General features: G+C 39.5%; 1 protein-coding gene across 1 annotated transcript; it reads left to right on the top strand.

Annotated features, from left to right (window-relative positions):
* Nucleotides 1-618: 618 nt before the first annotated feature.
* Nucleotides 619-20,593, top strand: LOC149302549 (UPF0489 protein C5orf22 homolog). Its single transcript, XM_089482229.1, has 9 exons — nucleotides 619-705; nucleotides 2,864-3,009; nucleotides 6,739-6,888; nucleotides 7,909-8,338; nucleotides 9,948-10,010; nucleotides 10,636-10,757; nucleotides 11,502-11,568; nucleotides 13,009-13,148; nucleotides 20,461-20,593. The coding sequence occupies exons 1-9, from the start codon at nucleotides 619-621 to the stop codon at nucleotides 20,591-20,593; spliced, it is 1,338 nt and encodes a 445-aa protein (XP_089338355.1).
* Nucleotides 20,594-24,338: the final 3,745 nt, after the last annotated feature.

The raw sequence follows: 24,338 nt of genomic DNA, 5'->3' as shown, positions 1-24,338 counted from the left end.
CGATACACATTCACACTCAAGACCGGAAGCGACCTTTCTCGTGTCCCGCCCACAACCTGTGAACCCAGCGGCTGCTCAACACAGGACTCACTTCACAAACGCGATTGGTCAAAGAACGTGTCAGTCTTACTCCGCACCCTCTGGAAGATGTTAGATGGAGCCAATAGGTGGCAAGGAAAAACAAACATGTACAAAAGACTTCGCAAAGCAAAGACTTCGCAGGGCAGAAACGGCCATTTTTATGTAGGGCAGCTCGCTAAACGCATTGTATGTCCGTTCAGCATACGCCTGTGGTAACTATAATGTGTCGTTTACGTGCTTTTATTTTAACCCTTAATGTATTGCAAAAACTGCAAATGACTGTCCATTCAAAGGAGTAGCTGGAAAGTGTATACCAAACAAAGTTAATGCCCATAATAAAGATGGTGGCCACGAGCACACGCTTGTTTAGGTAGGCGATGCATGATACCGGTTGGCGCATTCTCTATCTGTGGGCCAATCAGTGTACGGACGTCTGTGCCCGTCTGGAGAACTGTGGTTGCCCGTTGTCGTGTGCCTTTTACACGTCGTTCTACAGTAAATATGGACGGGACCGCAGTGACAGCTGGATCTGTCACCATGAACAACAACGGCAGCAGCCAGCAGAGCCATCGTCTAAGAAAATACAACGAGCTGCCCGTGTGGGTGGTGGAGGATCACCACGATGTATGTAACCATCAAAAAGGGTTAACCATATGTCTAAAAACGAATTCTGGGGTAAACTGCTAGATGTGGGGCAGATGTAGCCCTGTGTCATGTCACCATAGCAACTAAAGGGATGCTACCACTGATGAGACTAATTTATTGGTTGCTACGGCTACTTACCGCTTCTTATATATATATATATATATATATATATATATATATATATAACGTGTATTGAGCGCGTTGTAATAAAAGTAGTGCGATATTGAGTAGTATGTGGCTTAGCAACATAGTTGATTTAAAGGGACAGCCAAACTATTATCTTTTATTTATATAGCGCCAACAATTTGCGCAGCGCTTCATACAAAATATATTTATGTTCAAGGGGTATGACAAGACTAGAATTGACAGAGTAAGGCAAAGCGTTACATTAGGTGGAGAGAGTTCTGCTGTTGAGGTTGTTCTTTTTACATATGCTCCAATATGTAACTAGAAACATTTGTTTCTAATTTTAGTGTCAGGAAAGAAAAATGAGATTTGTTTGAATATAATACTATCAAAGAAACACTCCAGTGTTCCAGGGAGCCTTCTAAACAAAAATTCATACAAAAGTATGAAAGAAAAGTAAAATATGCTTACCATGGGGAGAAGCTGTAGTTTCCCACACCCTCTGACATTTCACACTGCTAACTAAGCGGGTTATTATAGCACAGGCATTTACAAGTAATGGCATACGTATCTCAGCTACGTTTTAGGCAGGTGTCGTAAGGTAAGAATGCTTTCAAAACTAGGGATTTTGTAGGCATATAGTGAGGTGTATGATTACATCATTATACCAAACAGGCGCTAATGATCATCAATTTAATATGTAGCTTGAAACACCATTATTATCTGAAACAGAAACAGCTGTGTAGGAGGAATGGGTGAGGAACAGTCAAATTCGATAACAAGGTCAGGTGGATGTCAAAAGTCATACACCATGGCAAGACCAGGGAAAGCAACAAGACACAAGATGTTCTGGCCAAGCTCTTTTGAAGAACAGATAAATTGGCAATGTTGAGGACTGTAGACGCAGTGGCCGGCCAAGGAAACTTGGTAAAGCAGATGAAAGACGCATCACGCTTATGTCCAGCAGTGCCATCAACTCAGCATGGCAGAAACCAGTGGCACCCTGATACACTCATGCTTCTTAGAGATGTCCGGTCAAAAGTGGCCTTCATGGAAGACTTTTGGCCAAAAATGTATGGGGTATACAAAATGGCAGCAGGCGCTCTGGACTGATGAGTCAAAATGAAAAAATATTTGTAGTAGAAGGCACTGTGTTCACTGAAGGGCTGGGGAGTAGCACAAGAATAAGTGTTTTTGCAGAGATATATATATATATATAATATATATAAATAGTAGGTAGTACATATAGAGCTTTTTGGCAATAATCACTACAGGTGGGTTTGGCAGTCACCAAGAGGTAGCTATGTGGAAAAGTGCCTTGTGTTCACGTTTGGTGGTGGTTCTTTGATGTTTTGGGGCTATTGTTCTGCCGGAGGACCTGGACATTTTGTTAGGATACGTGGTATCATGGACTCAACATCATATATCAACAGATATTAAATGAACACCTGGCTGTCTTTGCCATAAAGCTGGGCCATGGTTGGGCAATGATCCAAAACATACATCAAAATCAACACAAAAATGGTTTACTCACCACACAATTAAGGTCCTACCATGGCCATCCCAATCCCCTGACTTGAATCCAATAGGAAACCTGTGGGGTGAAATGAAGAGGAGAGCCCATCAGCGTCAACCTCGAAATTGTACAGATTGGAGAGATTCTGTATGGAGGAATGGTCTCAGATCCCTTGTCATGTATTCTCAAACTTCTTCAGGGATTATAGGAGAAGACTTAGAGCTGTTGGCAAAGACAGGCAGCACAAAGTATTGACTAAAATAATAATTATTGTGCCACACACGCATATTTCAAATGTTACTAATTTTTTTGGATTAACCTGATTTGTGTTTGTAATATATACATATATATACTGATCATCTATATATATATATATATATATATATATAGATAATCAGTGTGTGTGTCTATGCGGGACATGTTTTCTGTTTAAAGCAATGGACCTTGACAGCTTTCAGTTATTCTTCATACCAACAACTGTGTCCTTTTTTTCAGGTTCTGCCCTTTATCTATCGCGCCATTGGATCAAAGCACTTACCGGGCCGTAACATCAGCTTTGTTCACTTTGATTCCCACCCAGATCTACTGATACCAGTAAACATGCCTGCAGACACCGTATTTGACAAAGAAGCCCTATTCAGGTAATGTCATGCATACTCATGCACAAATACGTTTTTCTCTGCTTAATTATGTGTGACAATCACCCGAAGAACGCAATCAATTAAATAAATTGCACATATCCATTAAAATGAGGTTGATTGTGGAGTAAAGAGATGCACATATAATGCAATCCGCTGTTTATTGCCTTGGGTCTACTAAACTAATCAGGTTTCATTTAAGGTGGAAAGAAATCTGATATGTGTGTGACAGACATATTTATTTTTAGAAGAGTAATTTTAAAGTATAACACCCCTGTGCCTTAACCTTTAACATGCCAGATAGTGTGCAATGCACAAGAGGTTTAATAGAAAGGGAGTATTTTAGCCTTTACATGTAGATCCCAAATAGGTTTGTATGTTCTTCCCTTGAGTAAAGGGGATGGTGCTCTTTATAAATACTGTACCTCTAGATTGTACAGGAAACACCTTTGGGGGTCTGCTCACTAAATAGTTACTTGACAATAGGGTTTGACATTTCAACTCCCTGATGCCACTGTCATGGGTAAACCCCAGTGAGTTTATCCTGCAGAAAGGTCTCTGCTGGCCCTGTACAAGGTATAGCTAAATCAGTACCTTTTATGTACTCTCCTATATTACCTATGGATCATCCTTGGTGAACTCAGCTCTTCTACCTGGAGAAGCTCACTGGGGCTCATCTAGTTTTGAAACGCTCCACTTACTTGGAATCTCCATCTTAAGTGAACAGACCACAATTGCTGACCTGGTAGCTTGCTGGAGAGTAGAACGTTTCAATTTCCTTTATATCGTAATGCTTTATTAAGGGCAAAAGAACTTCGCCAGAATGATACCCCAAAGAGTTTCTGTCAAACATTTAGGTGAGCTGTGGGTCGGCTCTTGATGCCATTCAGACAGAGTCGCCAAAACTGCGCCTTTTGTATATCTATTGGGATTAGGAATGAGTGACTTTTCCATTGGCAGTGATGTCCTACCTGAGCCACTCTGCCCTGCTAGACAGTTAGGAGTTCTGGTTTATATGCAAAGTTGGGACTTAAGTACAAAAATTTAAATATTTTACTAATAAATACCTTTATTATTTTTAACTCTTGACAGTCAAACAGGGTTAGTGAATGAATTCAGTATTTTATGTATGTGTTTATTGAGACCATGTACCTTAAAGCTGAAAAGCTGCTTCTATTGTTGACCTTCAGCTTAGAACTTAAGGATGCTTTTTCACTTGAGGCAACCAGTTAGCGGCAGGTAGTGCTCTCACACGCGTATGGGGTGTTAACAGACCTCTATCAGCAGCGTTCCTCAAGGCCGACGCTGGAGCTCACGGGCTGTAAGTATATCATGTTCAGGGACATGTGTTCTCCTTCTCCTACATGGAACATATCTGGGAGGTGGGGAAAGGAGCAAATGCGTAAAGAGGGTTCAGCAGAATGCCCTTATGCATTTGCAAAATGGGCACCTTGAAAATGTAGAAAGACCGTGAAGTTATCATAGGCGCTAATGTGCATATGGTGGCTAGTGTGCCCCTTTAAAGATTTTTTTTTTATTTTACAAATAAGGGCTTGTGCATTTAACAGTACTAGAATAAAAAGTATGTTCTGTCATAGTTACGGGCATAATAGGGTTGTCTGTAGAAAGATTCCAAAGGCAGTCCAACCAACTCTACCAACCTTGGCAAGGACTCAAAATACCGTATAGGCCCGGTTATAGCCCGCACTTTCCCCCCATAATTTAAATCTTTAAAGTGGGCGTGCGGCCTATAATTGTGGTTTAGCATTTTTACCTTCTCCAGGGTGTCTAGAAGACCGGATCACAAGACTGCAGAGCGTTTTCGGCAGTGCGGTCTGGCGAAAATGCGGTCCCCGGGCAACGCGTGCAAAAGCTTTAGTTCTGCCATGATTCTTGATTCTCAACATTGATGTAGATGAGGCAGACTGGTGCAGGAAGTGGCGGTCACGTCTGCCGCATCTACATCAACGTTGCAAAAGTTTAGGTAAGGAGGGTGGAAGCCTCCTACCATACATTAAATGTAAAAAAAAAAAATTCTTCTTCTTTAAAATAGCACCAAACTATAAGGGTGCGGCCTATATTTGAGCCAATACGGTAAATAGTTTTCTGTTGCACCGAAAAAACAAGCTGCTATTGCTTTCACACCAAGAGCATTGTATTTAGTTTAAAAAAAAATGAAATTCAAATTAAAAGCAGATTCCGTTTCCAAAGGCAGAGCCCCAACTTTGAAATGCAGAAATCAAACTCCAAATAGTGAATTAATAGTTCGTGTTGGACTTTGCAGATCTTTTAAATCAAGAGGATGTTTTTTCTCCCCTCTTTTAATGTGAATTATTGTGCTGTCTTAAACATGCTTGAGACATGCATGTAAATCTATACTGCATTTTAAATCTTGTTGTACCTTTGATTTGTTTTCTTTCAATGCTTTTCTCTGGAGTAATCGCACGTGCATATTGGAGAATGCAATACATTTCCCGAGTTGCAAGCCATCACCTTAATTCTCTACAGTTGTACGAACTAATCTTTATTCTGTTGTAATATCGACTAGAAAAATCCATACCTTGAATTGTTTTTAGAACTCAGAGTTGCGGGGAACTTGTAAGTACTCCGCTAAAGACATACCTATATTTGTGTCTTAAACTTAAATTGATTTATTTATTGAACGCCATTGAAGTTGTAGGAGGAAAACACCATGAAATATCACGCAATTCGCAAGCTGACAAAGAAATCAAACAGTCGATCTTACGGTCGTTTCCAGGCTGCCAGCTACTGTTACAGAGATCTAATCTTTTATTAATGAAATTGCAATCTAGATTTTGGATTTAACATGTTTTTTTTTTCTTCTGCGTAACGTTGCTGTTTGGTCTTTGAAGTAAACTTGTGCCATATGTGCACACAATCAGGGGAATCTTTATACACTCCTTAGGATGCCTCATCATTTTTGACTGTCCAACCCTAAACAGGTCACTTAGGACCGCGGCTTGACTTTGGGACCAAAATAACACTTTCCTTCCCTGATGTATCTTGTAGGAGCTGTTTTGTGGGTATATCACCGTATTTGTTAGCCTTAAAGAAATGCAAAGAGAAATGGCACAACATTGGATTTTCGTTAAATTGTGTAAATGCAATGTAGATTTAGGTGTTGCTGAATGCCTCAACACCAAGGCAACACGGTTTAAGTGAAGGAAGGACCTTTAATCCTTTTTATAAGCTTATTTAATGCAACAACGCGCCTGGCACATCATCAGTCGTTAAGGGATCAAAAAAGAATCCCAATTAAAGTACTCTCTGAGTACTTAAATGTGCTTTTTTTCACAAAACTGGAAAAAAATAAGTGCCTATCTGAGGTAGAAGCTGCTCTCCTTTTCCATGGTCCGACAATTCTTGCCACTGGTTGGCAGGCATTCAGTGATGAGAAAGCGGCAATAAAATCGATTGGGGTGCGTCCCGCGCATGGCACATGGGGTCTGTGGGACTCACAGAGCCCATCACATGGATGGAGATGTGACAGACTCACTTCGCACATGGAAATATTTTTTTGTTTAAGAGACGTAAGAGATGTATAAAAGGTGATTATTGTTTAACCTTTGAAAAGTGTTCTTAGAACCAAAGCATATTCTTTTGGCTGCAATGGTGATCAGACCATTTTTCGAACAATGCTCATATCATTAATGTTGCAAAAAAAACAACCCACCTAGTTTTATATTATTTATATAATATTATGTGTTACAGTGAGTTAAGCATTGAAAACTGGATCATGCCTGTGGTGTATGCCGGACATTTCTCTCAAGTAGTATGGCTTCATCCATCCTGGGCCCAGCAGATAAAGGAAGGCAATCATTCTTTCTTAGTTGGCAAGGACAGATCCACAACTACTATAAGGTATTGTATGAATGGCCTTCCATATGTGGAACCGGTGGGTTGAAACCCCGTACAGAATGCAGATTCCAAATATACTGGTTGAATATTCATGATTTTTTATTTAAATGAATAAAAAACAAGGTGGCTTGCTTTTGCGGTATGTATTTTGCATACCTGTGCCTGTCCTGTGGTAAGCCATACTATCGCCTCAATTTCATTCAGCTAGTTAATGCAGTATGTACTAGGTGTGTGTGACAAATACTGTCATTGTACATGTTTATTAAACACAACACCTTAAAAATTACTGTAGCAGCAGCCTTTATAACTAAGAGCAGCTCTAAGTTGCATGTTAAGCTGTTCCACCTAGGATGCGCCATAATATATCAACAGGTAAGTGCTGCATCATGTAATGAGATAATAGAGTTGCTTAGAAACAGAGTGCTGTCATCCTTCCAAAGCACCCCTTCTATGTATTGCATCACAGCAGTCAGACCTCCTACAGCTGCTCCCACCCTTTAAACTGGAAGACCTTCAAGCACATACCCAGTCTGTGATGTCAAAAATTAGTACCCGGCAAGAGGCCCCAGAAACCACATTATGCCTTGTGAAGGACCAGTCTTGTCTTGTAGGAAAGCCTGACTTGCCCCCTGCATAATTAAAAGATAAAGACATTAACAGGTTCAGCCCTGTGATATATCTATAGCTGCCAACAGGGCCGAGCTACACCTGATGTTGATGCAGGAGTATCTCACTTAGGTGGTTTCTTTATAATGAATAGTGAAGTTGGGAAGTTAAAATGTTCAACTCTTATTCATACTCCTTATTAAGTGAAGAAACCCCCAAAATCGAAGAGATGCTCAGTTGTCTATAATTCCTCAACACCCTCCTGCTCACAGCAGTACATTTGGAGTCATGGTCAGGTTGAGGCTTTTGTTTCATGGTGAAAAAATGTCTCTGTTACGTTTTTTTATTTTTTATTAGTATTATAAGTTGAGTGATTTCTCTTTATCCTATAGCACTGTTTTGTCTATTCAACTTTAGGGTCACGAGCACCGATGATTACTTTCTCAGCGATGGTCTTTACGTTCCCAAAGAGCAGCTTGAAAATCCAAAACCTCTCAACTTGAGTGTTATTTTGTTGAATGGCGTGAAAGAACCAGGATGTGATGATACAGAAAAGGGAGAATCTGCTGCTAAGAAATTAAAGCTTTCAGGAGGTGAAGATTGCTCAGATGGTTCTACAGCAGCGCTGAAACTTGTCCACTCTATCGGATTGTCTGGTGAAGATGCCGAAGGCAGCTCAAGAAAAGAGACCTCATCAAATGATAACATGGAAACATGCACTGATCCTAATACCCTGTCTTCGCAAAACACCATTAGGCAAATACTAGCTCAAGGAGATGCCTTTGTTCTAGATATCGATCTAGACTTCTTTTCAGTCAAGAATCCTTTTAAAGAAATGTATACTCAGGTATGTAGCTATGAAAACTTGCATCCGTATGAGTCTTTTGTTCAAAATTAAGGCTGGTCTTTAGTAGAAATAGATACATTTTGTCAGGCCAAAAAGTTATGTATGCTTTCTGGACTTCAAAGGTCTCTTCTTCAGATGACATGGAATAAAAACCAAGGCTGCGCAGTAGCTTTTATAAATGTGTTTGCTATATTACCTTGCTATATTTTTACTTTCGCAATCCGTGCAGACTGCAAAGAGGCAAGTATCAATTACTTTTTTGTTACCTTTCTTTGCTAACCTTGCAACAGAGTGGCAAACTTCACAACTATTGAAAAACTGTCCGTGTGCTGTATTGCAGAAGAGCCTTTTTGTATGGGGTCACTATGGACCTTCAAGGCTGGTGTTCAAAGGAACTGGTGTAAGATATCAGCGCTGGGAAACATCGATACTTCAGCATGTTGTAACATTAACTCTCTTCTGCCATCTAGTGGCTTCTTGTGGGTAGTGTTGATAGGCTTCAAAATATATGTGTATGCTGCTCAATTATATATATATACGGTGTATATATATATATATATATATATATATATATATATATATATATATATTTGCAGTACATGTACACACACACATATATATTATATATATAATATATATGTGTGTGTGTGTACACATGTACTGCAAATATAAACATAAACTAAGTATATGTCACATGAAAGGGCAGCTGGCCATCTCCTGCTTTTAATGATGTGTAATTCCTGCATTTAAAATATTATTTGCAGTTTGTCACGTACCGTTTTGTTTGGTGGCATTCGATGAGAATTATTAGCTGAACTTTAAAGGGACAATTTAGTCACCACTATAGAAGAATGCTTTTTAAAGTTCTCCATGAGTACTTTATTAGGCATCCTTCCAGAATGAAAATAATATACCTGACATAGAAGTTGCAGCCTTGCTGCAGCAGTGGTCCTCCTCCATGATCTGACATTTCTTGCCACTGATTTGCTGCTTGAACCGTTAGTGGTAGGAAAGTGCTTCTATTTAAATCAGTGAGAGTAGCATCCATGCATGCACACAGGGGTCTGAACAGTCCTCTTCACACCGCCTTCCCGTAGCATTCACTGCATATAACTAGATATAAGTAAATGAGATGCAGGAACATGCCTTCGGCCAAACACATCTGCTGCTGGACATTTAGCTGTGAATGTATGGAAAGGGTTAAATGCATATGGTGGGGAGGGGTTTCTTCAGAATCCACCATCTATTTACAAAACAGACATCACAGGAATTTGAAAGGGGGCCAAGCAGCTATTACATTTATTAAATTGCATAAGATGGCAGAAGTGTACCTTTAGTAGGAGCATGTTGTATAGTGTGTTTTTAAAAAGCAGAAAACTGCATGTTGCTGAATATTTGTGTTAACCTCTTTAGGTGTATCGTCAACATGACTTGGTTCTTATCTTCATTTATATTGCAATAATGTTTTGCAATGGTAGGAAATCATTTGAATTTTACCAGGGTGTAAAAATCTTATGATGGCTTCAGCAACATTTTTCAAGGTAATCTGTAGATGAACTCTTTAAAGTTTCTTATTTTTAACCACTTACTATAATTTTTATCTTTTTAGGATGAATACAAACTCTTGCAAGAACTGTACAGCTTCAAAAAGCCAAATTCTGATAACTCGGAGGTAAAGAAATATCACATTGTCATTTAGAGGTGCTGTACCATTTGTAGGCCCCTTTGTACCTTGTTAAGCTGTTTCAACCACAACTAAATATTTTGAACTTCACGCCTAAAAAAAACTATATTAATAGAGCAAAAAATATATTGTTTAAATGTATTTAAAATGACCAAATTAAGTGAGTTTATGTGCGTGATGGTAACGTGTGTGAGTGTATGGAGTTTGTGTGTTACTCTATTGGGTTATGTGCATTGGTGTATGGTGTTAGCATGTGTCTATGACTGTATGGTGTGAATGTAAGCATATACTGTTGAAGTGTGTGGGATCACCAAAGAAATACTGCACCCAGGTTCCACTAACCCCTGTTGGCAGACACTGTTTTGGGTTGGGAGGCAGAGAGAAAGGAAGACAGAGAAGAAAAAGGGACAGAAGCCAATTTGAAATATTTTAAGTTTGATAAAAAAAAACAAAAAACTCCACTGTTCTTTCTGTTAAATGTAATGTGAGTGTGTGTAGAGGAAAGAAACAACAACATTATAAAAGTGATCATCAATGTTTGTCTAGTAGATTTCTTCAATTAATTGCAGCCCAGTGGAACTTGAGCATCCATAGTGCCTTTATTCACTCTCAGGACGCGCTGGTAGACTGTGTAGAGAATCGCGTACGTCAGCTTGAGGACCTAGAAGCCGCGTTTGCAGACTTCTGTGAGGATGATGGTGAGGAGACCGTACAAAGATGGGCTTCTAATCCCGGGTATGGATGAGGAAGTGTGATTTTTGCAAATAAACTTTGTTTCATCCAAATTATCAATATATCATTAGCTTGGTGAGCACAATTTTTTTTTTTTGATGTCCCAGATAGCACATGGGGAACTATGAACGGATTTAAAAAAAAAATAACAAGGTTTTGAAATAGCAATACTCATTGCCCTGTAACGTGCAAAAAACAAAAAAATCTAATCACTGGGTGTTTTTTAACGCAGGACAAATATTAAAAGCTTTTTCTTCAACTAAAAGTAAGAAAAAGTGCTTTGGTTTAAAAAAACCAAACATTTTTTATATCATAATTTAAATGATATGATCAAAATAATGGTATCTAAGAAAGCCCTTCTTGTCTAGAACAAAACAATATATAACTTGTGTGGGTACTCTAAACGAGAGAGAGGAAACTTACAGCTAAGCACGAGCACCGCAAAATGTTAACACAGCCTTGGTCATAAAGGGTACAAAAAAAAACAAAACAAAAAACAGTCCTTAAGGGGTTAATATAAAATCAAGCATACGTAAACAAAATAAATGACATGACCTGGGAGTGCCTTTCCTTGTTGAAAGTGCTTTGTTTCAAAGGGTTAATAAAACTGCGGTATTGGCTAGCAATGGATGAGCTGTAACAGATGTGTTACTGTGTTTGCCCAAAGATTTGTAAACTAGTATCTTCTAGGTGTCAGTCTGGTGTTCAAGTTTGTTTTTTGAACCCCACTGTTTTTATACTTTTTAGAATGAGCCCCCTGGTTCAGCTTGTAGGTAGCCTCAAATCTCGGATGGAAGCCCCTGACTACGAAATGGTAAATCTTTTTTTTTTTTTTTTTTTTAAGATGTCTGTATGTTTGTACCAGCAGTGCTTGATATAATACTGCCCACTAGTTGTGCAGAGTTGTGTTTTATTTATTGAGTCCTGATTGGGACTGAAACATCGAGTTTACTATGTAACCCAGCATGCAATATTAAATTTGTTTCTTAACCCCTTAAGGACCAGAGCAATGTCCCTCTTACTCGATTCATGAACCCACACAAATTACATATTTTTTGAGCACAAGTAGAGTTTTCTTCTGAAGCCGTATTTATCAATGTAAGACATTATTTCGTATGAGAAAAAAGTCCAAAAGTTGCACATCCCTTTTTTTTCCCCTCAAACTACTCCATCCCCAAATTTAACGTAGTTGGACTATAACGTCAGTATTATTGACAGATATCAAAACCACCTGATAAAAGTATACATTACTGAAAATAATTTTGTTTGCTATGGATATTCCAATCTCTTCCAAAAATTGGCAACTACAACAAAAACAAAACACTTCTATGTTCAAGAGTATCCCCGTGTTAGTTTAGCTGCCCCCTCCAATTCAAATTACCCTATATTTTTTGCCAGTGTATTTTATTGTATATCTCTATTTAATGTATTTGTTTTAGGTAACTGGAAAATGCTGTATGGGTGGGAAGAATATTTTTTAAAATATCTTATAGGGCTAGACATGAGACTATTTTTTATTTTTTATATGTATACATTTTTGTATATTTATTTTTTAACACATTCAATTACATTTTTGACACTGTTCTCTATTGGCGAGCATTGCTTGATGTATAGAGATCCACTGGGTAACATCACCTGTTAGTTTCCCTATAGTGTTCTCCTGTACAGTAGAGGGATCCCCTATACAGCAGTAGGGGAAATCCTATGGGGATAGTCACAGACACACTGACTGATCGCATATTGTGGCAGGGAACCCAATCAGGGTCTCTGTAGACGCTGAGAGTCCCTGCCGCATTGCACAGATTCCATGGCGAGTGGTGGCATTGCCTGAAGGAACTGGACAAACCCCTGTTCAAGCATTTAAATCCCTATTGAATGTAATAACACTCAATTAGAGCACTGTCACATCCAATCTGACCGCTCAGGGCAACAAATTTGGGCCCTAGCTGTGAGGTTGGAGGGTCTGATCTCCTTTTACCGTAGGGAATTTAACTCTGCTTGTGCTTAAACCCCATGACATAGGGAAGACGGCCTTGGTCCTCATGAACCATTTTTTTTCTGTGACAGATCTCCTACGTCGCCGGTCCTTAATGGGTTAAAAAGTTATGGCGTGCCCTCTTCTTATATATAATCATTACACACAAACCTTAATAACCTCTGCAGGTTTATTTTTTTTAAGTCAGCCATAGGGAACAGAGTGACTAAAGCTAAATACCTCACGTCCTCGTGTTCAATTCACATGCTTCTTTTGCAGATACACCAAGCTGGTCTTACATGTGATTATGCTGAGCTTCCACACCATGTAAGCTCAGAAACGGAGATAAACGGTCTTATTCACGCCATGAAACATCTCTTGAAACATCTCCCAAAGCCAACGCTTGTCACATTAGCAAGGTAAATATTACAAAACTGGCAGTATGCTTGTTACTGATATAATTATATACCGTATTTGCTTGATTATAAGATGACCCCCCAAAATCTAAATATTAATTTAGGAAAAAAACAAAAAGCCTGAATATAAGACTACCCTATAGGAAAAACGTTTTACTAGTAAATATTAATTAATGTAAACTATTCACTATTTCATATTTAATAAAAGCTATGATTGAGAAAAAAATATATTTTTTATTTCCTTTTATTTGCCAACCTGCCCCCCCAGTTATGCACATCTGCCCCCAGGCTTGCCACTCTGCCCCCAGAAATGCCTTATACCCCCCTATTTGCCACTCTGCCCCTTGATGTGCCTTTTAACCCCCTATATGCCCCTCTGCCCCATGATATGCCTTATACCCCTATATGCCACTCTGGCATATAGGGGGTTAAAAAGGCATATCATGGGGCTGAGTGGCATATAGGGGGTTAAAATGCATTTCTGGAGGTATATATCACACTCCTATCAAGCCAAGGCAGCCAGTACATGCTGGAACCTGGGGATGATAGTAGTGTGATTACAGCCTCCCTATGCCATGCTACCACCACCACCCCCCTTACACATCCATGCTATCACACACTCATTCACAAACATTTAAATACTCATTCATTCCATTAATCACACATACTTCACACATTAATCACAAAAACCCTCCCCCACCCCCTTACCTGAACTGCAGATCTCCCACTCGCAGACTTCTGCAGGGGCTGGCTGTGCGAGCAACTTCTCTGGCCCCGCCCCTTAGGAAGGAGGAAGGAGGGGGAGGCAGAGTTATGTGAGGACTGTGCTAGCTTCCTGTTCTCCTGCAGCTAGTAGGAGCGACGCTGCTCGCGACCAAAGCCCGGTAAGCAGCCTGGCCCCAGCAGAATGAGGTCTGATTAGAAGACGACCTCGATTATAAGACGAGGGGTATTTTTCAGAGCATTTGCTCTGGAAAAAACCTCGTCTTATAATCGAGCAAATACGGTATATATATATATATATCATAATAATTGATATTGTTGTACACAAACTTATAGCAAAGAAACCCAAACTATGACACCAATGGCAATGTATTATCTTTGCTAAATCACTTTCTAAGTGAATAATCTATCTGTACCTGGAACGTTGAATATAATATAAGAATTTATGTAAAGCCAATATGTCATATTTCTGTTTAGTTGAGTACTACACATTGGCCTGTTATCCGAAAGTGGTGAAGTGTTGCAGAAAATACAGATCTAGGGATAAATATGTAATTTTTTTTAGGACTAATGATTTGTTGCCTTGCTATGATACATGTTTTCCCTATTGTTTTTATTTTTATGTCTATTAACCCCTTCAATCCCAGGGGTTTTGGGTACCTCAAAGCCCGGAGCAATTTTGCAATTTTTGCGCTATGTCGGTTCAGCGATGATTCTCTTTTCCTGTGAATAGTGTACCCATATAAACTATATATTGTTTTTTCATGGAGAAATAGAGCTTTCTTTTGATACCATAGTTGGATGATTAGCTGAAAATTTAGAATTAGAAATTTAGTAAAAACTAGCAAAACTGAGAAAAAAAAAACAGTTTTTTTACATTTTCCCTCTGAATCCTCACAAAATTAGGTAAAGAGACAGAAAATTCCATCCAGATTTATCAATTCAGGTGTCCTGATTTCAGAAATACCCAGTTTATATAGATTTTCCATATTTTCCCAGCACATATAGGCAACATACTATAAGGTGTAGATTACTTTATACAAAGCCGTTACATTTTTACATTAGGTATGATGGGACTGCAACTCTAATTTTAAACAAATAAAACAAAAACACCCACAAAGGTATATATTTCTGTAAAGCAGACAATCCAGGCTATCCTGTCAGGGGTATTTGGGCACTCTACATGCAGGTATTTGGCCACCAATCACTGTCAAAGGTGGCCACAGAAATTAGTTCCTGCACTTTTTTCACCAACGCGTCTTAGGATTTTTTGTACAGGGTATGTGTTACGGCAGAGAAATATATCCTAAATTGTTCATCCGCCTCTCCTGATTACGGAAATACCCCACATGCCTAGTTTTTTTGTGGTTTTCTGGACATTACAGGGCACAAACGGGACCATGCGCGTTATAGATTCCAAACGTGGAATTTTCACATTTTGCTTTAGTAGACCTATGTTTCATTTGGGGCTGCTTAGCACCCCCCTAATTATAAATACCCCCATAAAAGTATATATTTCTGTAAAGGAGACAACCCAGAGTATCTCATCAAGAGCATTTGGACAATTTCCATGCAACCATTTGGCCGCCAATCACTGCCAAAGTCAGCCGTTGCTCTAATTTTGTGCACTTTTTCCACCAACACTTCTGTGTTGCTGAGGAGTTTTGGCGCAGGGTATGTGTTACGGCAGAGAAATCCAGCCTAAAGTTTACAGCCGCCTCTCCTGATTACGGAAATACCCCACATGCCTAGTTTTTTTGTGGTTTTCTGGACATTACAGGGCATAAGTTGTAACGTGCATGCAAACTGGATCACGGTGTGTGCTAAGCCAATGCTATCTATGAAGCAGCTTAGCAGTCCCCAGGAGAACATGTTCCCATAAAAGTATACATTTTTGGAAAGCGGTCTACCAGAGTATTTCACCAGTAGAATTTGGACCATTTTCATGCAACCATTTGGCCGCCAATCACTGCCAAAGTCAGCCGTTGCTCTAATTTCGTGCACTTTTTTCACCAACACTTCTGTGTTGCTGAGGATTTTTGGCACAGGGTATGTGTTATGGCAGAGAAATCCAGCCTACAGTGTACAGCCGCCTCTCCTGATTACGGAAATATTTTTTTAAGGTTTTTTTTTAGGTTTTTTATTTTTTTGAAGATCGTGGGGAGTAAAGGGTTAATTTAGGGTTAGGGTTATGTACTGATTTTCTTTTTTCTGCACGATGCTCTGTCTCTCTCTCTCTCTCAGATGGAGGAGAGAGGCAGAGCATCTGCAGTAACGGTCACAAGATCGCTGTGATTACTCATCACAGCGATCGTGTGACATTGCTGCCGGATGTGTGGCACTGGGGGACTGCCCCGGGTGTGGGGCAGTCCCCCAGGGCTAATAACATACCGGAGGGAATGCCCGATCGCACGATCGGGCATAGATCTGTAACAGTTTACCGGCATTCGTGCCGGTAACTGGTACAGCTCCCTCATTGGCGCTGTCGGGTAGCCCAGCAGGGTCTGAGTAGTTCCGGGTGACGTCACCCGGAAGGGAAACCCTGATCGCGCGATCGGGCATTTCCAACCTCATCGGAGTGAAAGGGTAGCCCAGCAGGGTCTAGACAGACCCTGCAGGGATACCCTGTCCTCCTGTGAACTTCCAGGTCACGTCAGTAGCGACGTGACCTGGAAGGGAAAGCCTGATCGCGAGATCGGGCATTTCCAGCTGTAACAGTTTACCGAGATTAGTGCCGGAAACTGTTACAGCTCCTCATCTGAGTGATGGGGTAGCCCAGCAGGGTCTAGACAGACCCTGCTGGGCTACCCGATCCTCCCGTGAAGGGAAAGCCTGATCGCGCAATCGAGCATTTCTATCTGTAACAGCTTTCCGGCTTCGCGCTGGAAGCTGTTACAGGAGATCGGGCAGCAGAAAGCCAGCGATGCTGGCTTCTGCTGCCAGGGGGAGTCCAGGATGTGTCCCTGACGCTGCACGAAGGGCTAGACGTACCGGTACGTCCATAGGGGTTTCTTAGTGGGCGTTTTTTGGACGTCCCGGTACGTCTATAGGGGATTGAAGGGGTTAAGACAATTTAATATGCTTCTATATTACAAAAGTACTTGTGTTTGTGTGGGCAATATTTTTTAAATCCACAAGGGCGCAATACTTAACAATACTAGCAATCCAGGTGCACTGAACCCTTTAACTCTAAGGATTAACTCTGCCAAGTGGGAATTCAGTTAAAAAGGAAAATTATCTCTGATTAAGTAAAAAGGCTTGTTTTAGTAAATATGCTTTTGTGCATATTTTATGAAATTGTTGTCTAGTGCAAGAGAATTCTTGGTTTGTTTTCACATTCCAGAATGAAAGTATCAGAAGTTTTATTAAATATCTACTTTCCTATGCCAACATACTCATGTAGTGCCATTGTAGCTGACCTGAAACGAATAATTGAATTAGCTATAATTATTGTTGTGTTTTTAAAACTGATCTGATGTGAAAAAATGGAGGTGACTAAGGTAACTCTTGGCGCACGCACACACACACACACAAAACAAAATGGCATATTCTCTGTATAGCCCCTTTGATTAAGGCTAGCATCTGGCCTTAATCAAGGTAAATTATTGTGCTTTAAGTCAAAAGGAAAGTGAAATCAATCCATTCAAGTGAGACAATGAACCTCTTGAATCCAGAGCTCAAGGGAATTGGTAGAGGCGATTCTTTACTATTCATAAAAAGATTCGTAGCTCAGTGTGAACAGTTCTTACAGGGTTAATAAACTTGTCGAGTTTAGGCAATAATGTGTGTGTTAGCATTTTAGCCTTTTCGCTGCTGTTTCTGAGCACCTCTGTGTAACCATGGAGGTACTCTCCGTGTGAATTATGGACAGGGGCAGGGGTGCAATTGCCCCCCCGGCCGCCCTAAATGTTAATAAAGCTGCCGGCCGAGTGGCCGATACGGCCGCCATGGCTGTCTTAAAAGCCTGCATTAACCGTGATCGCATTGTTCGCTGAGCGAGCAGCATCTCTTGTTCCACCCAGGACGAGCAGGAAACCAGCGAAGTCTCGTGACTACGTCACATGACTCCGCACCATTCCTGCTTTCCCGGGCGGTACAAAAGAAGAACGCAGAGGAATGCAGCAGCTCCTGCAGAAGTCTGTGTGTGGCACAGAGTGATCTGCAGTTCAGGTAAGGGGGTGGGGGAGGTTGTATGAATGAGTATACGTGATTGAGGGAATGAATTAGTATCTGTAAATGATTAGTATCTGTAAATGAGGAAATTAATATATGAATGAGTGAATAAATGTTTGTGAATAATGAATGAATGAATATGTGTGTGATTGCATGGATGTTTAAGTGGGGGGGGCATTGCACAGGGAGGTTGTTTGGGGGCAAAGGTGGGAAGTCTTATGCTTCCATTCTGCGTGTTGGGCAGATCGTGTGAGTGAAATCTGGGTGCTAAGGTGGGGGCATTAATTCACACAAGGGTGCTGGCTGGGGGCATCACATAAATCAATACTAAAGAGGGGGCTGGGCAGTGAAAAAAAATATACAATGTGGGGCTAGCTGGGGGCAATACACACGGGTGTGGGAGCATTTGCTGTTACTGCTGTGCTTTGATATAAAAGTATTTTAGAGGATATTGAAGTATTTTAGCGGATTTAGAACAGCTGTAAGAAATGTATTTAAAAAATAGTAAGTTAAATGGGCAATGTCTGTTAATGTAATCTGCTTTGCCCTTTCCCAATTTCTTCTATTTTTGCTTATGTGTCACATTTAAGTTTCCGATCGTTCAACTAATTTTTATATAAGACAAATATAACCTGAGTATACACACAATGCAGTTTGTAAATGATCATTTCATTTAATAAAGGTAGAGAGTTCATTGATACCAATATCACCCATGTGAAAAACAGTAATTGTCCTCATAACTGATTGTGCCTCCTTGGGTGTTTGCAATACCTAGTAATGAGTCTTTTATATCGGTGTGGAGGAATTTTGGTCCACTCTTCTTTGCTCCTTTTTTTTAATTCAGCCACATTGGAGGGTTTTGCGAGGATGAACAGCCCTTTTTAGGTCATTCCACAGCATCTTGATTGGACTTTGTCAGGACTTTGAGTAGGCCACGCCAAACCTTCATTTCTTTTGACTCATTCAGAGGAGGACTAAGTTGTGTGCCTCCAGCTATTGTCCTGCTGAATAACCCAACAGCGCTTGAGGCAACAAAGTGATGTTGGAATCCTGAACACTGACCATAACTGAGGCAAGTGAGGCCTACAGTTCTTTAGGTATTAGTTTGGGTACTTTTGGGATCTTTTGGATGAGTCATTGATGCAATCTTGGAGGAATTTTGTAGGCCTGCCACTCCTGGGAAGATTCACCGCTGTCCAAGGTTGCAGGTTTCAGCTGTCACCGAGGTTTGCTGGAGTCCCAGAGCCTTATAAACCCATGTAAATATTTCCAGACTGATAGATGTCAATGACTTTGTCATCTCTTCATGACTAGACAGGTTGAATTGAATATTTAAATTCAACAGGATAGCAGTTATCATACCTAGGTGTGTCTAGTGAACCCAATTATCAATTACATTTGGTTGATTAAGTAACTAAGGGGGCAATTTTCAATATTTTCATCATTTTTCACATAAGGACAGGTAGAGATGGATATTTTTTTTAATCCTTCTTACATCGTCATTAAAAACTGCATATCCAAAACTTGGATATGAGATAGCTTTAAGCAGCGTTCAAGAACAATCCAATAAATGTTAATCCAGATGTATTAGAGTCCTCTCATTGTTTGTTACTATGATCCGAGTATAAGTGATTTCAGAGGTTGCAAAAACAATAGGCACATAAGGTGGTGGTGCTGTGTTGTACAATCAATCCTTACGTAACGTTGCAGATTTTAGTGAAAACATGGATAATGTCTCCACTGACCACTTCCATGTCCCTGTCTCCTTTCCCTCAGTTCCACTTCTAAACTTGAATCTTTGTCCTCTTGAGTCTTCTTTTCATAATGTGGAAGTTCACCGAAGCTGCTGGAAAGGAGACTGGCACAGAAGTGATCAGCGGAGAGAGTAGGGAGACAGTGACAGAGAGTGTGAGTGGTTATCAACGTTATAACGAAATAATACAACGAAAAGTTGTTTCAACTTTATTCAAGGAATTTCTGTATTATGGAAACATGTTAACCTGTACAATATAGTAAAGAGATTTACTCTGACAAATTACACAACGTAGATCTGACCCTGTCCAAGCCCTACGTTTTAAAGTTTATACAATAAATTAAACTACATAATGGTGTTTACGATTTAAAAATGTATATGTAATAGAATCCCAGCATGTTTATACCAGTAGGAGCAGGCATCTTAACTTCTTGTTCTGCATGATTATTTCTCCTGAGATATCCTTTATTGTAACAGTAAAAAGTTGGAAATGTATATACTGACCAGAAATAGACGTTTTTGGACTTCTAAATTTTCTATGATAAAACTTAACGTGTGACTTAAGACACTTATGCCAAGCCTTTTCAAGAACAGAATGTTGATACAAGTTTTGGGTCTCACCATTCTATATTTACTTGTTTAATACATGTATTTATTATATTTTAGGTCTAGCCTGGATGACTATTGCCCCTTTGATCAAGTTGATTTTATTCAAGAGAAGGTCCTGGATGTATTGCGCTCCCTGTATGGCACATTGGATGTCCATTTAGAATTTTCTTCTGGCTCCTCTTCCATCTGAAACATGCATGGAACCCCATTTCACACAGGATATGACTAGATGGTAATGTTTAAGCTTGTATCATGTGTCTGAAACCAACTTCTAGTACTGCAACTGAAAGTTGTTTCCCCCCCCCAAAAAAAAAGCTTCAGTATAAAGTAACTGATGATGCCCCCCAAAAATCTATTACATCTTTAAATGTTCATCCTTGCAAAACCCTCCAATGTGGCTGAATTAAAAAAAAGAAGCAAAGAAGAGTGGACCAAAATTCCTCCACACCGATATAAAAGACTCATTACTAGGTATTGCAAACACCAAAGGAGGCACAATCAGTTATGAGGTTTGAGGACAATTACTTTTTCACATGAGTGATATTGGTATCGATGAACTCTTTACCTTTATTAAATGAAATGATCATTTACAAACTGCATTGTGTGTCTACTCAGGTTATCTTAAGCTGTAATCAATGTGACACTGGCTTTTTTTTTCTCACGGGTTCCAAATGTTATCATTTACTTAATACTGCCTGAATTTTAAATGTCAATATGTGAAAATATTGTGAATCATATGTTTTATGAGCCTTTCTTGTACACTGGCGATTCTCAAATGAATCATCATTGAAATAATGTGCATTTTTTGGGGGGGTTATTTACAGTTTTATTAAATTTGCAGATGAAAATACTGAATAAGACATAGCATAAGGAAATATGTGGAGTTTCAATGAATTAGCTTTACATGTTGCTCCATGAAAATGTATATATAGTTGTACAATAAAGCTTACAGTACCCAAAGTCAAAAGAAAGCAAAAAGAAGAGAGAGGATGGGATAAAAAGCTTACAGTACGACCAGTGGTGTGACTACAGGGTGAACGGCGCGGCCCTTTAAGGCAGGCTAGTCTTAATGTTCTATGACATAATTCCTTTGTGATGCAGGTATCACTTTGCAACATAATGATGAACTGGTGTCTCTCAAAATCACTTCTAAGTGAAAGCAATGACAATGCAGGTCACTTCGATAATTTTCTTTGTAAACCTTTTCTGTCAGAGTCAAGAACCTTTTGTGATGGTAAGTAACCTCAAATATCATGTTTTTATCTTTCAAAGAAAACTATCCAGGACAAAAGGATCCAAATACAACAACAGCAGAATTGTGATATGAATAGATTATCTCAGGCTCACACATAATACAGTTTTATAACCTGATTTTGTTGCTGTCTAACACTGGTAAAGCATGGCCTTAATAGTTTATTTGAAATTGTTATAAATAGGAAAAAATAGTGTTACCATATGACCACATACTTTAGAAAAGCCCTATGTGTGCCAAAAAAAATGATAAAGTGTGCAATCAACAAGCTTTGCCCTCATTTTGCATGCATAGCAGGCTCTCTTGATTGCATTTTTCAATAAAGAAAACATTAAGTTGCAATAGTTAATACTTAAAAAAAGTCATGCAAAATGATTGGCTTTAGAACACTACCTTAGTCTTGTGGGCAGTACTGACAGCTCTGTCTTATCTTCTATTTAGAGATTTCCTGACCTGGTAGAAGAATGTGCTCTCTGGCAGCACCTTGAATGTGCCCTTGTGGCAATCCCATCAGTAATTGTGCTGCTCTGGGTTGTGATGTCAGCTTTAGAGATGTACACATCTTCTCTCTTAAATTCTAAAAGGCAAGAATCTGCAACCGTACAGAAGTCTTCACCAGAAATGAAATCATTTCCATTGAGCCATGACCTGGCTCACAACATCAAGCAGGTCCAGGCTAAAAAAATGGAAGAAGCCATCAAGCAGGTCCAAGCTAAAAAAATGGAAGAAGCCACTGAGAAATTTCTCCTGAAAATACGGCAACACGTGAGACATGTGTTGTCAACGACATTTGCACAAAAGAGAAAAGTCACAAAAAGGCACAAGAAAACCATCCCCGAGCCTGTGCACGTCTCTTTGGGACAGTGTGCTCTAAAGGAAAACCAGAAGCAGCACAGTGAAAACTTAAGCGAAAACAAGAAACGTAAAGTAAGCTTCAGCAATGCTGTGACTGTGTATTATATACCCCAGGAACCTGAAGACATCTAATTTCTGAGCAGCAAGTTTAAATCAACATTAAGATTCATCTTTCAGAAGCTCCTTTGCTGCTTTCTGTGCTGCAGAGCTTGCCAACAGCAGGAGCCACCAAGGTCCAGGATAGCCGTGATACCACTTTACAATGGAGAGTAACCACCTAAATGGAAGCCTACACCCTCTTCTCAATAGACTTCGTTATTTCTCCTTCCCTTCTAAAAATTCCTAAAATTTGCAAATAAAAACCATACAATCGAAATGGTTTATTGAATGTAGTTTAATATAATTCAATAAAAAACAAACAAAAAAAAAACTAATGTCTGCCTGTATATCTATTTTAATATTGGTTTGGATTTTATAAAGGGAGGTTGATCTTCTCGTATCTTATGCTAAAACTAAATTATTGTCCAATAAAAGCAAACAAACTACCATTAAAATAGTTTACTGTCCCTGCAAAGATGAATGCATAAGTATATTATGCATTTTTAATACAGTCAATTGAGGCTGAATTAATAGTCTCTTTTAAAGGGGCCATTCAGCAGCAACACTTTGTCAATGTTTGTGGTAGCAATTTGTTTTATAGTAACATGGTTACATAGGTGGAAAAAAGACATGCATCCACCAGGTTCAGCCTTTCCCATGTGTGTCAATAGCTGTTGATCCAAAAGAAGGCAAAAGAAAATCTAGTTTGTAGCTCTTTCCAATTTTGTAACAAACTAGGGAAAAAAATCCTTCTTGACCCCAGAATGGCAGTCAGATCTCTCCTTGGATCAAGAAGCTGTTTCCCAATTAAAAAATGATATCCCTGAATATTATGTTTTTGCAAGTATTAATCCAGTTGCTCTTTAAATGTCTGTACAGACTCTGATAAAACTACCTCTGCAGGCAGAGAATCTCCTTTCCTCCAGTCTAAAAGCGTGACCACGTGTCCTACGCATAGTCCTGTTTACGGATAGGTTTCCAGACAATGGTTTGTATTGGCCCCTAAATATATTTATATAATGCTATCATACCCCCTCTGAGGCGCCGTTTTTCTAAACTAAACAGATTTAAGTGTGTTGACCTTTCTTCATAACTAAAGTGTTCCATTAATTTTATTAATTTTGTAGCCCGCCTCTGCACCCTTTCCATTGCTATTACATCCTTCTTTAGAATAGGTGGCCAAAATTGCACATCATGTTCAAGCTGTGATTTATAAAGAGGCAAAATTATATCACCTTATTGGCCTTAGCAATTGCTGACTGACATTGCATTGCACATTGTTGCCTAGTTTGTTGTCTATAACAATTCCCAAATCCTTCTCATGTGTTGTTTTCCCTAATTCATTACCATTTAGGGTGTAAGTTGCTTGTGCATTCCTTACCCCAAAGTGCATAACTTTGCATTTATCTGCATTAAATTTCGCCAAAAATGCGCACCTCTAAAATGCAGCCTTTTTAGCAGGATGACCAGATGTCAAAATTCCAAACTGAAAAATGTGCATGTCCCAACTGAGGCCATTTAGACCCTAAACAACTGAACAACCCTATGCATGGGTGGTATCACTGTACTCAGGACATGTTGCTGAACACATATTGATGTGTTGTTTGGCAGTGACAAATACCAGGAGCTGTAAATGTATACCTGAAGCACAACGAGTGTACTTAACTTTTTTATAAGTGTTTTCATGAGCTTTTTTAGATGCGTAAAATACTTTGCAAATAATACGTTT

The sequence above is a fragment of the Sceloporus occidentalis genome, unplaced genomic scaffold (genome assembly GCF_023333645.1).
Source record: "Sceloporus occidentalis isolate IW3139 unplaced genomic scaffold, rSceOcc1.0.p SCAF_18, whole genome shotgun sequence".
NCBI classification, from domain to species: Eukaryota; Metazoa; Chordata; class Lepidosauria; order Squamata; family Phrynosomatidae; genus Sceloporus; species Sceloporus occidentalis.
Note: the sequence above shows the minus strand (reverse complement) of the source record. Positions and strands in the feature narration are given on the sequence as shown.

What these genes read in the sequence shown, in the direction of transcription:
- LOC149302549 (XM_089482229.1), top strand. Translation starts at nt 619, where the DNA reads ATGAACAACAACGGCAGCAGCCAGCAGAGCCATCGTCTAAGAAAATAC. An exon ending in TGGTGGAGGATCACCACGAT is followed by an intron (nt 706 to 2,863) that starts GTATGTAACCAT and finishes CCTTTTTTTCAG; the next exon opens with GTTCTGCCCTTTATCTATCG. An exon ending in AAGCCCCTGACTACGAAATG is followed by an intron (nt 11,569 to 13,008) that starts GTAAATCTTTTT and finishes CTTCTTTTGCAG; the next exon opens with ATACACCAAGCTGGTCTTAC.